Below are 16,752 nucleotides of genomic sequence, written 5' to 3' on the forward strand. Positions count from 1 at the left end.
GGCCTCGCTGCCCGCGCGCGCGGAGCGCCCCGGCCGGGGAAGGGGACTCGGGCGCCCCCTCTCCGTTCGCGCGTCCCTGGGCGCCCTCGAGGGGCGCGGGGGGACTCCCGGATCCCCTGGCCGTCGCCGGCTCGCCCTACACCCGGTTTTCTCCGGCGTCTCCCCAGCCCTTCTCGGCGGGCCCCCCCCATATTGCCCAGCTCCGGCGAAGGCGCGGGGGGCCTCTCGAAGCGGCAGGATGTACCCCCAAGGCAGGCACCCGGTGAGTCGGGGTCCCGGGCTGCGGGGTGGGGGATCCGGCGCTCGGGACCTCTGACCCCTCGTACCCCCACCCCCAGACCCCGCTCCAGTCGGGCCAACCCTTCAAGTTCTCGATCTTGGAGATCTGCGACCGGATCAAAGAGGAATTCCAGTTTCTCCAGGCTCAGTACCACAGGTGAGGGGGGCCAGGGCCCGCCCACCCCAGGACTCGGGACTCGGGGTTCACCCCCGGGACAGAGGAGGGGCGGCGGGGAGTCATGGGGCGGGGCTCGGCGGGCTCGGGGTTCCCCAGGGGGTCGGGGGCCGCCAGGTGGTAGCACAGGTGAGATGGGGGAGGGGACAGGGCACACGGTGCCCAGGGCGCCTGGGGAGGGACAGCGGCCTGGAGGGGACCCAGGCTTGGGAGGACTTGTTGGAATCAAGGAGTGAGGGGCGATCAGAGCCTTCAGTTTGGAAACTGGCCCAGATGGGAAGTGGGGTTCCTGCTGAGGGCCAAGGGTGGGTGACCCCATGCCCTCTCCTTCCCAGTCTCAAGCTGGAGTGTGAGAAACTGGCCAGTGAGAAGACCGAGATGCAGAGACATTACGTCATGGTGAGGGGCCTGTGCTGGTGGGCTGGGGGCTGCCTTCAGGTGATGCACCTGACTTTGGGGACACCCCCTGCACACGCTAGTTTTCCCCCAGCCTGTAAATTTGGGTCAGTTTAGTCTAGGTTCTGGAGCACAATGGGACCAGGCTATTTCTCCCCCCAGCATATCCCATCTCTGAGGGGCTGCGTCTCTCAGCATCATCTACCTGCCTCACCTGGCTGGGCAGAGTTTGGGGGGGTGCCCTCAAGCTAGAGCCCCAGTTTCCTCCTCTGGGGCCCCCTCTGCAACCCCAGAAGGCTCTAGGAAACACAGGACAGGACATTTGTTGGTCTCTGGGTCATCACTTCTTGTTTCCTTTGCAGTATTACGAGATGTCCTATGGACTCAACATTGAGATGCATAAACAGGTAACAGGGGGGGAGTGGGCCAGGTGTCCGGCAGGAGTGGTGGGGCCTGGACGCTGAGGGTGGGCACAGGATAGGAAGGGCACACACCAGCCTGGAGCCAAGGGTCTTGTCCAGAACTCTGCAAAGGTCTCAGAGGCAAAATTGGGAGCTGGAGGACAGGTTTTCACCTGATGGAAGAAAGATATTCTCCACTTTGGGGGATATTGACCCTTCACTTCAGCAGTGATCTAGACGCTGTGGGCAGCACCAGAGAGAAGACTCTTCGTAGAGCCTGAGTGACCAAGCGAATTTCTGGGCATTCACTGTTCGCTTGTTTCTGATGAACCCAGAGCTCCCATGGCTCTAGCTTCTGGCGGGAAAGCCTGGATGGCTGGTCTTGGAGATCCTGTGAAGTTCTGAAGTCTTGAGATGGATCCTGAGGTTCTGAGTGGACCCCATGGTTCCGCTACTGTTTTGGAGATTATGTTGTTTTGTTGGCCAGAAGGTTCCGAGATGGATTCCAAGGCCTTGGATTTTATCTCATGGTTCAGACTGACTCCAAGGTTCAGAGCTAGACCTCAAGGTTCTGAGCTCCACCCCAGGGTACGAGATTCTCCGCCTCCCCAAGCTTCTGAGCATGGCCTTGAGCTAGACGCAGAGATTCCGAGATAAACCTAAAGGTTCCAAGCCGACTGCTGGGTTCTGGGGCTGCATAAAGTTCTCTGGACTGTTCTTGGCCTCGGAAGCTTCAGAATGGGGGCCTGACAGTTCTGAGGGAGACTTCAAGGTTCTGGGGTTGACCCTTGTATGTTGAGATAGGCCACGTGGTTCTGAGACTGTCCCCAGCTTCTGAGTGTGGTGATTTCAAGACTCTGCTGTAAGGCTGTATCAAAGGAGACGCTGTCACTTACTGCCCTGAGGTAGATCTCAAGGGGCTGAAACAAACTGGAAACTTCTGCAGCTGACCCCAGTGGACCGAGGTTAAATCCCAAGGGGCCTTCGCTGCTTTCCAGAGTGATGCTATGGACCGTGGGCCTGAGGTTCTGAGACTGACCCTGAGGCTAGCTGAGTCAGTGGGTGGGGTCAGGTACCTGGGACTTTGGGGTGCATGATCAGAGATGCAGGGTGTGGGGTGGCTAGCAAGGCCACCTTCTCTGCTTTCCCCGGGGTGGGTGGTCCTGATATGGGTAGGAGGGGGCTGTCTGCTCACAGCACGCATGTCCACATGGGTAGACCTCCTGCCTCTGTGGGGTGAAGGCCTGGGATCGGGCCAGGGCTTCTGGCCAGCCAGGTCCTGGGACCCTCCCGCCCATCCTGGGGCATGGGAGAGGCTGGAGAGGGGCTAACAGTTTGAGTGCCAGCTTCCTGCCCAGATCTTGTTGGTACTGCTCCCCGCAGCTCTCGCCAGACACGGCCGGCCGGCAGTGCGGTCACAACCCTCCCGCACACACAGCCACACACACACACATAATCCAGACAGACGCGCTGAACCAAACCGAGGCCTGCAGCCCCCTGTTCAGCTCGCAGCCGCCCCCTCAGGTGCCGGGGGCTGCAAATCTCTGCCGAACAGATGACCTTGTCTTTTCTCCCGGGGAAGCAGCTGGTGGGTTCAAACTGCTGACCTCTAGTTAGCCAAGGAGTGCTTAATGGCTGTGCCACCCGGGCTCTCTGTACACACCAGGGAGACAGAAGTGACCTGCACCCCACAAACACACCATCTGCCAGACAGCCACACGGCAGGGATTCACGGAAATATCCCTGACACGTGCACACGTGTGCGCGCGCACACACACACACACACACACACACACTGCTGGGTGCTGCTAAGTCACCTCACAGTCACCCCAAAACAACAGCAGGCAGCCCGCCCACCCTGCCCCTCTGCTGTGCTCCAGCTGCGGCTGCGGCCACTGGGTCTGTCCGTCCATCTCATGGAAGGGCTTCCTCTGTTTTTGCTGACCTCCACCTTTTGGAGAATGATGTCCTTCTCCAGGGAGTGACCCCTCCTGACAGCACCCCCAAGGTCTGTGAGACGTGTATGGCAGGCGCCTGACACACACACACAGGCCAAGCACACGTGTGGGTCCGCACTCCCCATGAGTCTCGGACTTTGTGGGTTACCCTGGCCCAGGACCCTGTCCTGGGGAAATCTCCCTCCCTGGTTCTTTCTTACTTCGAGAGGTGGGCTCATGGCTGGTCACTGCCCATAACCTTTCCAGATGGTGGATGATCCCCAGAGATGGGCTGTGACTCTGCCCCTTCCGCTGCCATATATAAACGAAGGCATATGACTGTGTGCCAATAAAACTTTATTGACAAGGAAGGCAGAGGGCTGAATTGGAGCTCAGTCAGGGCCCAAACCTGATTTCTGGGCATTCGCTGTTTGCTTGTTTCTGATGAACCCAGAGCTCCCATGGCTCTAGCTTCTGGCGGTCACTTGGAAATGTCTCTCCCTGGACTCTGGTCTTCAAGGCCCCAGGTTGTCCTGGTTACCCGCTGGGCAGAGGCCCCATTCACTGTCCATCTGCAACTTCACTAGGGCCTGCGCCCCTCCCTGGTCCCAGCCTGGACGGCTTCTGTTTCTACCTGTACCTGTGGCTGAGACCCTGCATCGCGAAGCTGTCAAATATTTGTTCCCCTGGGAGTCGGAGGCTGCTCCAGGGGGCTCCTGCTCCAACTCTTCCCCCTTGCTCCCCACCAGGCTGAGATTGTAAAGCGACTCAGTGGGATCTGTGCTCAGATTGTCCCGTTCCTGACCCAGGAGGTGAGTGGGTCGGTGTGGGTGGTCCGAGGCGCTGGGCGGAAGCCGGAAGGGGTACCTCCGAGCCCCAGGGTCTGCTGGGCAGCCTGGGTATCCAGTGTCAGGACAAGCTGGGCAGGACCTAAGGGATGGGGGGCAGGGATTGGCAGGGCCTTGCAAGCCTGGGTGAGGACTGGGGCCCTTGACATGACTTGGGAACAAGGTGAGGTGAGTGTTAGATGAGTCTGGTCCCTGCTGTGTGACTCTGTGTGTCAATCTGTTTATTTTTTAAAAAATTATGATGAAATAATGCTTACTAAAATATTCTCCACCATAAAGTGCAAAATTCATAGCTCAGTGGCATTGAACTCTGGTGGCGAGGCCTGAGCTAACTTGTTCTGTTAATCGTTGGATCTGTGGCAGCTCTTGGCAGGCACGGTGGTGGGTCAGCCTATGAACTGGTTCTGAGTCCCTGGCAGTGAGTTTGAGGGGTCTGGGGGGGCATTGAGCACTGCTCTGTAGGTTTCACTCCCTGGCAGTGAGTTTGAGGGGTCTGGGGGGGCATTGAGCACTGCTCTGTAGGTTTCACTCCCTGGCAGTGAGTTTGAGGGGTCTGGGGGGGCATTGAGCACTGCTCTGTAGGTTTCACTCCCTGGCAGTGAGTTTGAGGGGTCTGGGGGGACATTGAGCACTGCTCTCTAGGTCTCCGTGTTTGTTCCTGTCTTTGCTGGGTCTGTCTGTACCTTGCAGTGTGGTTGCCGGGTCTCTCCAGGGTTGCCAGGGTGACTCCAGCAGTACGCTCGAGCGGGTGGGGGCTCCAGTGGGAGGGGACTGTGCAGACGGCCCAGGACGGGCCAGGTTCCCATCTGTGGGCTCGCTCGTGCGGGTGGACATTGCGAGGGTGGCTCAGGACAGGGCAGTGTCCACATCTGTTGTCCGTAGGGTCGCTATGAGTCATAGTCCACATAGTGGCACCAAGGACAGTTCTGACCAGCCCTGGTGGCACAGTGCTTTGTATGTTGAAGTCCACCATCTGCCCCAGTGGAGAAGGCCAGTCTCCTGTAAAGATTTACATCCTTGGAAACCTGAGGGAGGGTCACTGTGGGTTGAAGGCCCATGGGTGTGGAGGGTCACCATGGGTGTAGGGAGATCAGTTTGGGTATGGGGTCATCACCATAAAGTGAAGGGTCACTATTGGAGGAGGGTCACCATGGGTGGCGGGTCACCATGGGGGGTCACCATGGGGGGTTACCATGGGTGTTGGTGGTCACCATGGGTGAAGGGTCACTATGGGTGAGGAGTCACCATGGGGGGTCACCATGAGTGTGAGGGGATCAGGGTCACCATGGGTGAAGGGTCACCATGGGGGGGGTCACCATGGGAAGGTCACCATGAGTGTGAGGGGATTAGGGTCCCCATGGGTGAAGGGTCCCCATGGGTGGAGGGTCCCCATGGGTGAGGAGTCACCATGAGTGTGAGGGGATCAGGGTCACCATGGGTGAAGGGTCCCCATGGGTGGAGGACGACTCGATGGTAGTGTGTTCGGTGTTGATCAGCCCGTGTCCAGCTCCACCCCCACCCGCCGTGGTGTGTCCTGGTCTCCCCAGTGCTGGAAGAGGTCAGCTGCCCCACACTGACTCCACTTCACAGAGACCCCACGTGTCAGGGGGTTGTTGTTGGGTGCCGCTGAGTTGGAACTGAGCCCTAGCTGACCCCCTGGTGGCTTTTCAGAGGCAGTAAACCACACGAGGTGCGGCTGGTGGATTAGAACCACGTGCCTTTGGGATTGCAGCGCAGTTTCTAACCACCAGGCCACCAGAGCTCCCTGCAGATCTGAGCAGAGCTGTGTTTTGAAGCGCTTCCAGTGACTGATTTTTCCAGTAGATTGCCAGACCTTTCTCTTGCTGCACCCCTGGGGGAATGCGAACCTCCAGCCCTGTGCAGAACAGCTGCGGAGGTTCACATATGGAAGATGGCATAGAGCAAAGGCGCTGGAGATGTTGCAGGCGGCCTCTGAGCCAGTTGAAGGAGGAGGCTGTTGTGGGCAGTGTGATGTTACAGAGAAGTTACAAACTGTTGCCATAAAGGTGGGGACCAGGGCAGGAGGTTGTTGGCCTGGGCAGGTTGCCCAGGGCATCTGGGACTACAGAGGCTCATTCCTGGCCTGGTACTCAGGTGCCTGGGTAAGTGACGTCTGCACTCACCCCACGGCCACCTGGTTCCCAGGAGACATGGGTGGGTGGGGGGCCAGGAATGCCACTCAGCTCCTAACGGTGCATAGAACACCTTGCCCCAGAAGAACCAGCTGAGACAGCCGGCCGAGGGAGGGACGCTGGCTCGGGACGATTCCTTGATACCAAACGTACTTTTCCTACTTTTGTTTAGTTCACGTTGTTGTTGTTGTTGTTAAGTGCTGTCGAGTCATAGACGACTCATAGCGACCCTATGAACCAAAGGTCAGAACGACTGTTCAGAGTTTCCGGAGGCAAGCTATTTCAAAAGTGGATGCCACTCCTGCTTCCGCGCTTGTTTTAACCAGGAAGCTTCACCAAACCCTGTCCGCCATGGGTGACCATTGTTGCATTTGGCACATCAGTGTCACAGTGTTAAGCATCACAGCAACCACGAGTTACCTCTGTACAGCAATACACAGACCAGTTAGTTCATAGATTTTTAAAAAACAACGCAGAGGGAGAGAGAGAAACAGAAAGCAAAGAGAAAGGGGTGGAGGAGGTAGAAAATGAAGTGGTGGAGAGAGAGGCAGAGCCTTGGAGGGACTTGGGGACCAGGGGGTGCCTGTGGCGGCTCAGAACAGACCAAGGGGGGGGTCCTGATCACTCTTCTCTGTGCCTCTGCCCCCAGCACCAGCAGCAGGTGCTGCAGGCCGTGGAGCGAGCCAAGCAGGTGACCGTTGGGGAACTGAACAGCCTCATCGGGGTAAGCCCTGGCCCTGGCCCGGCTTCTGGAGACTTCTGTCCCTGCTTCTGGCACCCTGGAGGGGCTCATGTGAGGAGGGCGCTGGGCAGGCAGACAGGCGTGCATCCTTGGCTCTGCACCCTCCACCCACAGCCTTCTCCTCAGTGGCCGAGCTTCCAGGAGTTAGCCAGGCCTTTCTTCTGAGGCACCCGGGGCCTGGGGACGGTGGGAGGTGCCGCCCCTACCCGCCCTGGCCTATCCCGTCCTCTCTAGCAGCAGCAGCTCCAGCCGCTGTCCCATCATGCCCCGCCTGTGCCCCTCACCCCACGCCCGGCCGGGCTGGTGGGCGGCAGTGCCACTGGGCTGCTCGCGCTGTCCGGAGCGCTGGCCGCCCAGGCTCAGCTGGCAGCAGCCGCCAAGGAGGATCGGGCAGGTGTGGAGGCCGAGGGGTCTCGAGGTGAGTGGGCAGCGAGGGATGGGGGTGTCATTGGACAGGGGCCCTGAACTCACGTGTAACTGAGTGGGCATGTAACGAGGGCAGCTGCGGGGCCTCAGGCCAGCTTTTCTGGCTGTGTGTACTGAGACTGGTCACTTGCTCTCTGGTCATTTGGATGGATGGGGTGGACGGAAAGGGACTGAGGGGAGGAAAGGAGAGGAAGGGAGGGGAGATGGGATGCAAGTGGGGAGCTTGGAGAACTGTGGAGGGTGGTGCCCTCTGGTCCCACGAGATTTTGAACCTCATTCTTTCTCCCCTCCCCCCCTTTCTCCTGGTCTTGATCTGCCTGCAGAGAGAGCCCCGAGCAGGGTAAGTTGAGGGGTGTCTGGGGATCCTCCTTGTCCATGACATTTGCTTTGTGCTCTCTAGTGGCTGAAGTCGAGGTCCTGAACTGGGAGGAGAACGCTGGTCTCAAACTGACTCATACGGAGCCACCCTGGGGTGGGCAGGACGGCAGGTCCAGCCCTCTTCTCCTCTGTCCAGCCCCAGACAGCTCGGCCCTTGTCTGTTGTACTTCATTGTTTTTGACCTTGGACCAGCACCCTGGGTGGTGCAAGTAGTTTGCACCTGTCTTGCTACCCCAGATATGCGGCAGAAGCAAGGACTGGCAGTCCCTTCCATCAGCTTGTGTTGTTGGCAGCTGTCAGGGAGGTTAGATTCCCTCTCGTGTGAGGAGATGAGAATCCCTCTCGTGGGAAGACGGCAGGTGGAACACCCTACCCCACCCTGGCATCCTGCTCCGACCCACCTGGGTCCCCGGAGTTGGAATCGGTTCGGCAGCCGTGGCCTCTGGTCTCATTTTGTTTTCTCGTCTTGAGCTTTTCCCACGTGGAGTACATTAACGCGCGCCCCCGGTGTTCTCCGCTCCATCCTGTCATTCGTTAATTTCTCCATCATCCGTTCAGTATCATTATCTACAAGAATGCCCTGTGGAAATAGGCTGGCAATGCCAGCCGTGGATGCAATTTTATTTATTTTTTTTCAAGAACCTCCAGCTATGATGTGGATTCGTTTTCTTTCTCTACTTACTTCTATCAGCTTTATTTGAACCCCTCTTTAAGACATAGGAGGGGGGAAGGCTGTCGGTTCGAATCCACCTGCTGGAGAAGGAGGGGCAATCTCCTCCTGTACCAGTCGGATCATATTCTACGGTACACAACAAGGAAAGAAAAAAAAAAGACATATGAGGGGCCCATGGTGGCACATGCATTAGGTGTTGACAGAAGGTCAGAGTTCGAGTCTAGTCTCCCCACGGGAGAAGGATGGCCAGCCTCCTCCCATAAATGTTCACGGGGCTGGAGACTGGACGGAGGGCAGCCGTGAGTCACAGTCGACTTGGGTGTGGTGGGTTACGTTTCCCTAGGCCCCTCTGTGAGGGGATTGTCTGTCTGTCTGTCCTTTTGTGTCTGACTCACTTTGTACAGCGTCTTGTCTTCATGTCTCCCCCCGCATCATAGCGTGTGAGGATCCCCTTCCTCTCTCTGGCTGCGGGATATTCCCTCGTGTTCGTGGGGCTCCTTGAGCTTCTCTGTCATCTGCTGGCGGACGCCTGGGCAGTGCCAGGTTCTCAGCCATTATGCCCAGCGCTGCCCTGCCCAGTATCTGTCCTGTCCACTCTCTTTGAAGGGGCATGCGGCTTCCTAGTTGTAGGACACTTGGTATCCCAGTGGTCCCGTCACGGAGAGCAGCTGTGACTCCTGGGGGAGTCTCCTCGTGTTCGAGCTCCCATCATTGAACACCTCTCAGAGAGTCCCATTTCCCAGCTGGGAGGCTTGAGGTCCAGGAGGCCCTCCTGCCTGGGTTCCTCTCCTGTCTGACTAGTGGGGCTTCCAGATGAAACTCCTATTGAAGAAAGGGGTCCTTAACCCCAGTGTTTGAAGAACTCACTGCCTGCAGCCCTATTGTTCAGATTTAGACCCTGAGGACTCAGCAAAGGCAAAGCTTGTTTGAGGCTCCAGTGGGGACTGATCCTGGGACGGGAGGAGGGGGTGAGACTAAACTGTGGCCCACCCCATTCTTGCCCCGTTCTGCCCAGGGGTCCAAGACCCCACCCTCAAGGCCATCAGCATCCTGATTGGATGCACGTGGACTGGCTTCCAGGCCCATCGCAGCCCCTGACTCACCAGGAAGCCCCTGCTTTTCCATGTGCCTCAGTTTTCCCGTCTGTCCAATGAGTTAACTCTGGTTCCCACAAGCTTGCTTTGAGAGTGCGATGACTCAGTATATGATCAACGCTTGGCATCAAGAGTACTCTTGGATCGCTTCTCGGCCTTTTGGCTAAGATCAAGTGAAGAGTACCCTTGGGAGATCCCATTTCCCAGATGGGAAGCTTGAGGCACAGACTTTAATGACAGTGCCCAGCTCTGTCCATGCGGCCCTCTCTCCAGAGCCTTCTATATAACTCCTCATGGCTTATGGAGCATTTGGCCAATCAGAAGACACCACATGGGGTCCTCAGCTCTTGTCTGGCCCAGGATGAAGTCTGGGGGACCCAGGGCTCTGACCCTTGCTCCCACCTGGCCTGTCCTTTGCAGAGTGTGTCCCCCTCGCCCCCCGAGAGCCTGGTGGAGGAGGAACGGCTGAGCGTCCCGGGTGCCAGTGGAAAGCCAAGAGCGGAGGAGAAGGATCTGTCAGGCCCTTACGTGAGTGGAGACAAGCGGGGGACTGGGGCAGGCACGGACAAGATCGGCCCCCAGACCATTCACTCGGAGCTTCCCAGCACCTCGCTCCTCCATGACTCCCCTTCTCTAGAACCTTCTGCAGCTCCCTGTTGTCCACAGGGCACTGGCCAATCAGAAGAGACTGGTGATGCCAAGTTTAACTCTTTAGTTGCTCTAAGTCTCAGGGATCATACATCCATTTTCCTGCCTCCTGGTCTTGAGTCCAGCAGGTTCCCCCAGAGGCCCTCTGAAGGCACAGTGGTGGCACAGTGTTTAAGCACTTGGATACCGAAAAGGTCAGGAGGAAGATGAGGCAGACTCCTTTGATGAAGAGGTCAGCTTTGGAAGCCCTGGGGGCGGGGGGCCACTGCTGCCCTGTCCCTCAGGGTCCTGTGAGTCAGAATCAAGTCACTGCAGTGGCTTTAAAGCTGCCTTCGCCAAAGCCCCAAATGCCCTCTCCTCCAGGAAGCCTTCCCAGATCCCCGCCTGAGACTGGGGCCACCTCTGTCTTTGTGTGTCAACTCAACACATCCCAGACTCTAGGTCCTCGGCTGGAGAGTGGCCAGCTGGGGACCACTTACCCTCTGGGGCCGCTGTGACCCGGTACCCACGGGCTTAAGCCGTGAGGACGCTCAGCTCCACTCTGGCCAGAGAAGCCTGCAGTCTGGGTTCTTAGAGGACTGCTGGGTTTTTCAAAGCTGGCAGCCAGTTCTGATCTAAAGAAGAAAATTGGGACTAGGAGAGGAAAGAGCCCCACCTGTGAGGTGGCATCTTTTCCCAGGCGCCTTGGCGTGATCTGCTCTTCCTGAGATCGGAGCCAATCCACAGTTCCCCGAGGGCAGCCCGACACACCAGGACAGTGTCGTCTGCTTCAGTAACTGGAGCTGGAACTGGGCCTTTCTCTTGAGGGCACTGCAGTGCTTTGGAAGAATATAGAATAGTGACAGGGATAGGTCTCAGATAGCTCTCTCTGGGGTCAGCTTAAGGGGCTCCCTAGTCAGCTAGGAATCCCAGGAGGAAGTGGGAGGGGTAGGTCTGTGCCAGGGCTGAGGGGACGGTAAGACCAACAGTCGACTGGGTGAGGGGCTGATTGGCTTGTTGGGGTAGAGTGATGATGGAGGAGATAGAGGACTTAGTCTCTGGCCCTCCCTGGCAGGGGTTGTCATCCCCACTGCACAGAGAAGCAAACTGAGGCCCAGAGAGAGGGGACTGTGGTGGGTGGGTCCTGGTCCACCCCATTCAACCTGGCCAGTCCTGGAGGTGGCATAGGTGGGGAAGAGGGACACGTCCAGGCTGAGCAGGGGCATGTCCAGGCCGAGCACGGGCAAGGCCAGGCTGAGCACGGGCACGGCCAGGCTGAGCACGGGCACGGCCAGGCTGACCACGGGCACGGCCAGGCTGACCACGGGCACGGCCAGGCTGAGCAGGGGCATGTCCAGGCCGAGCACGGATACGGTCAGGCTGACCATGGGTACGGCCAGGCTGAGCAGGGGTATGGCCAGGCTGAGCAGGGGCACGGCCAGGCTGACCATGGGCACGGCCAGGCTGAGCAGGGGCACGGCCAGGCTGAGCAGGGGCACGGCCAGGCTGAACAGGGGCATGTCCAGGCTGATCACGGGCACGGCCAGTCTGAGCACGCCTTCTCCCCACAGGAGAGCGACGAGGACAAGAGTGATTACAACCTGGTGGTGGATGAGGTGAGTCCAGCCACTTCCTCCCTGTACCCCCCAGGTGCTTTGAGGTGGGGACCAGGGGGTCAGGGCAGAGAGCGAGCGCGTGGGAGGCCTGAGGGGAGCCCGGGATGGGGACAATAGGAAGCCCTACCAGCCTCCTGTATGTTCTAACGTAAGTGGGGAAACTGAGGTCCAGGGAATGCCAGAAAGAGTGGCCTGAGTGGTTTCAAATCCAGACTCGTCGTGCCGCACTCGGGGAACAGTCCTCCCTTACCTGGCCGCACTTTTCCCGTCTGTTCAATGGGAACGAGTCCTGGTGCTGTGGTGCTGAAGCACTCAACTGCAAATGGATAAATGGTGCTTAGAACCCAGGAGCTGCCCTGCAGGAGGAGGACGGGGCAGTCGGCTTCCCCTCCGCTTCCGCTCAGGGTCACGGCCCTCGGAACCCCCAGGGGTGGTTGGGTTGTGTCTGCAGGGCCTCTGTGAGCAGAATGGCTCTGTGTCAGGAGGAAGCCAAGCCAGGCCCTGGCGTGTAGTCGCTGCTGTGTGCCGCGGGCATGGGGAGGGTCCCACATTAAACCTCAGGAGCCCCTGTGGCTCTGCTATTAGCTGCAAGGTCAGGAGTTCAGAGCCAGCCAGCAGCTCAGCGGGAGAAAGGCCTGGTGACCTGTCCTTGTAAAGATTAAAACTGAGCCGGCTGCTGGCCAAGCTGTGGACTCCGAGTGACCCCACAGCACAGGACACGGCCGCCCCGAGCTCCTAAGACACCCATCCCCTGCCCCCCCCCCCCGGTCCTGTGGGCTTCCTGGAAGCAGCTGGCCTCGGCTTCCTCCCTGGGGGGGGGTGGCTCGTCAGAGCCAGTGGTAACTGGTCAGAGCCGGTGCCCTTGTGGTTAGGAGCTGAGTGCTTAGCTACTGCGCCACCAGGGCTCCTCCTAGCAGGTGACCGCCCTATGACAGAAATCCCTACAGTAGGCCATTCTTCTTGGTCATGTGGGGGCCTGTGCTGGCCCCTGGTAGCTGACAGGAGCGGCAGTGGTGCAGCCCCTGGCCATGTGTCTCCTCAAAGCTAATTGCATGGAGTCGGCCGGACTCAGAGCTGACTGACCTGACGTCTTCACTCGTGGAGTGGGCCGGGCTCAGAGCTGACCTCCAGCTTTCAGAGTGATTGCTCGTGGAGTCGGCCGGACTCCGAGCTGACTGATGTCTTCGCTCATGGAGTCGGCCGGACTCCGAGCTGACTGACATCTTCACTCGTGGAGTCGGCCGGGCTCAGAGCTGACTGACCTGACGTCTTTGCTCGTGGAGGTGGCCGGACTCCGAGCTGACCTCCAGCTTTCAGAGTGATCACTCATGGAGTCGGCCGGCCTCAGAGCTGACTGACCTGACGTCTTCACTCGTGGAGGTGACCGGGCTCCGAGCTGACGTCTTCACTCGTGGAGGTGGCCGGCCTCAGAGCTGACATCTTCGCTCGTGGAGTGGGCCAGGCTCAGAGGTGACTGACATCTTCACTCGTGGAGTCGGCCGGCCTCAGAGCTGACTGACCTGACGTCTTCGCTCGTGGAGTGGGCCGGGTTCAGAGCTGACCTCCAGCTTTCATACTGCGATTCCTTTGCTCGGCGGGAGCGTGCCTCTCCTGTGGGGCAGCTGGTAGACCCGGCCGCCTGCCTGGGAGAGGACAGTGCAGCGCCTTACGCACTAGGCTTCCAGAGCAGTTCATGGCCAGCAGGTTTGAATCCGCCAGCGGCTCCAGGGAAGAGTGATGGGCGGGCTCTTCCCGTTGCTGTTTGTGGCCTTGGGGACCTGATGCAGGGCCAGTGACGAGCAGTGAGTTTTTGAGTTGAGTGACATTAAACCCATTTTACAGATGAGCTAACTGAGGCGCAGAGAGCTTTCAGTAAGGCTCCAAAGGTCACAGAGCCGGAAGTTCAGGAGCCAGGAGCTCCAGCACCCACCCTGGGGCCCCTGTAGGTCTCCTCGAGGGGTGAGGTGCTGGGTTGGCCAGCCAGGCTGGGGAGTGAGAGGTCTAGAGGGGCTCTTCTCCCCCCTCACCTGACCCCCCACTAAACGTCCCCTTCTTGAACCCAGGACCAGCCCTCAGAGCCTCCCAGCCCGGCGACCACCCCGTGTGGAAAGACACCCCTCTGCGTCCCCTCCCGTCGAGAGCTCGTGGACAGCCCAGCCTCCTTGGCTTCCAGCCTGGGCTCACCGCTCCCCAGAGCCAAGGAGCTGGTCCTGGTAAGAGGGAGGCCTTGAAACTCACTTATTAATCCTGGAGGCCTGGAAACAGTCACACCCTATTAAACATCTGGCGGTGAGCATTTAGCTAGAATTGTGTGTTGTCTGGAGGAACAATGAGTTAGTTGACAGGCTCAGTCTGTCCCGAAGCCCTCGGAAGAACGATCTGGCAACCACGCCTGGAGCAGCAGCCATGGAAAGCCTGCCCCACACATGCAGTTGGGAGGTAGTTGGCTGGAAGGCATCTGGCCTGGGGTACTGGTTTTCCAGCCACTGGGGACAGGGATGGTGAAGCCTTGTCCCATAAGCCCTGGGCATGTTGTTAGGGGGCCAGGCGTTGGAATAAGACACCAAGCTTGGAGAGGTGGAGGTCAGTGAAAGAGAGGAACCAGGAAATGGATTGACAAAATGACTGTAACAGTGGACTTGACCATGGCAGAGAGGGTGAGGAGGGTCCAGGGCAGGGCTCACAGGGCCGCTGCGAGTCACAGTCGACTCGACAGCACCTGACAGCAGCAGCTAACAAAGAAGGGGCTTGGGGGGATGCGAAGAGTTAGCATCTGACTGCGCATTCAAGCGGCTCTGACCCACCGGGCGTCCCACAGAAGAAAGGCCTGGAGACTGGCCTCTGTGGGGAGGACAGGCTGAAAGGTCCCGTGGGGTCCAGCTCTGTGCTGGCCACACAGTGGCTGAGAGTCAGAGTTCGAGACAGCTGCCTAGCACCTTGTCTGTGGCCCCATGCTGACCGAGGCAGGCTTGTTTGGGTCCTATGCTGACTGAGGCCAACTTGTTTTGGGTCAGCACCATGTCTGCGGTCCCATGCTGTCCGAGACCAGCTTGTTTGGGTCCCGTGCTAACCGAGGCCGTTTTGTTTGGGTCAGCATGCCTCCTCCCTCTGTGTCCACTCGCTCTGTGGAGTCTAAATCAATTGAGAAAGGCAACGTGGCGTCACCACCTTAAATGGAAAAGGAGGAGCTGAGGCAATCCATGGAAAATTCTCCTGCAAAGGAGGAGGGAGGAGGCCCCTGGCTGAGCTGACCTCCAGGCCGGCAGGTGTGAAGCCAGGACCCCAGGCAGCCAAGATCCCAGGCGCAGGGACTGGGAGCAGGGAGAACTGGGAACAGAAATGTCGGCCCCAGGCTGGGTGCTCCCCCCACAAAGGAAGATACCCCAGAAAGCCACAACTTTCTCATTGTTTGTGACTGTGGTGCCAGGCCCACCCAGAGCCACCACCCGGGGGCTGAGGGGCTGCGCCCCCTCCTCCCAAATCTGTGGAGGCCCCTGCCCTGCACTTACCCAGAGAGATTGTGTCAGTTTCTAGGCCCCCCTCCCAGCGGGTTGCTATGGCAACTGCCAAGGTTGGGGCTCGAATTCCATCTTAAGTGCCCTCCTCCCACTCCCGTGATCCATGGAGACCAGTGAGGAGGAGGGGCTGCTCAGTGCTAATGGAGGTGCCCCCCCAGAGGCCTCCCCCTCCACCCGCTCTGGTGGGGGGCGGCTGTCACTGTACGTGTGATTGTGCCAGAAGCCACTGCGACCCCAGCAAAGCAGTGAAGTTTCTTTAAAGGCAAAGGAAATGATGACATTAAAAACTAGAGACAGCAGAGGCGTCCTCCCTGGCAGACAAGGGTCCCCAGGGAATGGAGGGCAGTGTGGCTGAAGTGGTGGCCTCCTCGTGGGAGCAGGGAGGGTCCGCGGAAGACAGTGCATGTGGGCGCTCCAGCTCCATCATCCCCCTCAGCGTCTGAGCCTTGAACTCTGCCTGCTGCCTTGTCACTGTCCCCTGATGATCCCTGCCCTCTGCAGGGTGTGCCTTGCATGCACGCGCACTTCTCACGGTCGGTGCATGTTGTGTGTATGTCCACACCACACATCTCCCCGTGTGCACACGACTTCTCCTAGGACGTGTGTGTGCGTGCTGGTATACGGCCGTGTGTCCACACCACACATCTCCCCGTGTGCACACGATTTCTCCTAGGACGTGTGTGCGCGCTGGTATACGGCCGTGTGTCCACACCACACATCTCCCCGCGTGCACAGACTTCTCCTAGGACGTGTGTGTGCGTGCTGGTATACGGCCGTGTGTCCACACCACACATCTCCCCGTGTGCACACGATTTCTCCTAGGACATGTGTGCGCGCTGGTATACGGCCGTGTGTCCACACCACACATCTCCCCGTGTGCACACGACTTCTCCTAGGACGTGTATGTGCACACTGGTATATGAGCATGTGTCCACACTGCACATCTCCCTGTGTGCACACGACTTCTAGGACGTGTGTGTGCACACGCTGGTATGCGGCCGTGTGTCCACACCACACATCTCCCCGTGTGCACAGGATTTCTCCTAGGACGTGTGTGCGCATGCTGGTATACGGCTGTGTGTCTACACCGTACATCTCCCCACATGCACACGACTTCTCCTAGGATGTGTGTGTGTGTGTGTGCACACTGTATATGGCCGTGTGTCCACACTGTGAATCTCCTCATGTGCACACGAGTTCTCCTAGGACTTGTGTGTACATGTGCACGCTGTTATATGGGTGTGTGTCCACATTGCACATCTCCCCACATGCATACTAGTTCTCTTAGGATGTTTGTGTGTGTGCATACCGGTATACGTGGGTGTGTCCACACCACACATCTCCCTGTGTGCACACGACTTCTCCCAGGACGTGTATGTGCACACTGGTATACGGCCGTGTGTCCACACCACACATCTCCCCGTGTGCACACGACTTCTCCTAGGACGTGTGTGTGCGCGCTGGTATACAGCCGTGTGTCCACACCACA

The 16,752-nt window shown here is 58.7% G+C and overlaps 1 protein-coding gene across 1 annotated transcript in view; it reads left to right on the forward strand.

Annotated features, from left to right (window-relative positions):
• Positions 1 to 238: 238 nt before the first annotated feature.
• The window catches only part of TLE2 (transducin-like enhancer of split 2 (E(sp1) homolog, Drosophila)), a 33,231-nt gene continuing 16,717 nt past the window's right edge, over positions 239 to 16,752 (forward strand). Inside the window, exons 1-11 of the mRNA XM_006897910.1 lie at positions 239 to 262; positions 339 to 436; positions 790 to 853; positions 1,213 to 1,257; positions 3,938 to 4,000; positions 6,839 to 6,913; positions 7,169 to 7,349; positions 7,681 to 7,697; positions 9,923 to 10,030; positions 11,701 to 11,745; positions 13,809 to 13,958. Coding sequence (XP_006897972.1) covers positions 239 to 262; positions 339 to 436; positions 790 to 853; positions 1,213 to 1,257; positions 3,938 to 4,000; positions 6,839 to 6,913; positions 7,169 to 7,349; positions 7,681 to 7,697; positions 9,923 to 10,030; positions 11,701 to 11,745; positions 13,809 to 13,958 — 870 coding nt within the window. The remainder of the gene's footprint in view (positions 263 to 338; positions 437 to 789; positions 854 to 1,212; positions 1,258 to 3,937; positions 4,001 to 6,838; positions 6,914 to 7,168; positions 7,350 to 7,680; positions 7,698 to 9,922; positions 10,031 to 11,700; positions 11,746 to 13,808; positions 13,959 to 16,752) is intronic.

This window comes from Elephantulus edwardii, unplaced genomic scaffold (genome assembly GCF_000299155.1).
Source record: "Elephantulus edwardii isolate Elephantulus edwardi_28Jun2011 unplaced genomic scaffold, EleEdw1.0 scaffold00217, whole genome shotgun sequence".
Lineage (NCBI taxonomy): Eukaryota > Metazoa > Chordata > Mammalia > Macroscelidea > Macroscelididae > Elephantulus > Elephantulus edwardii.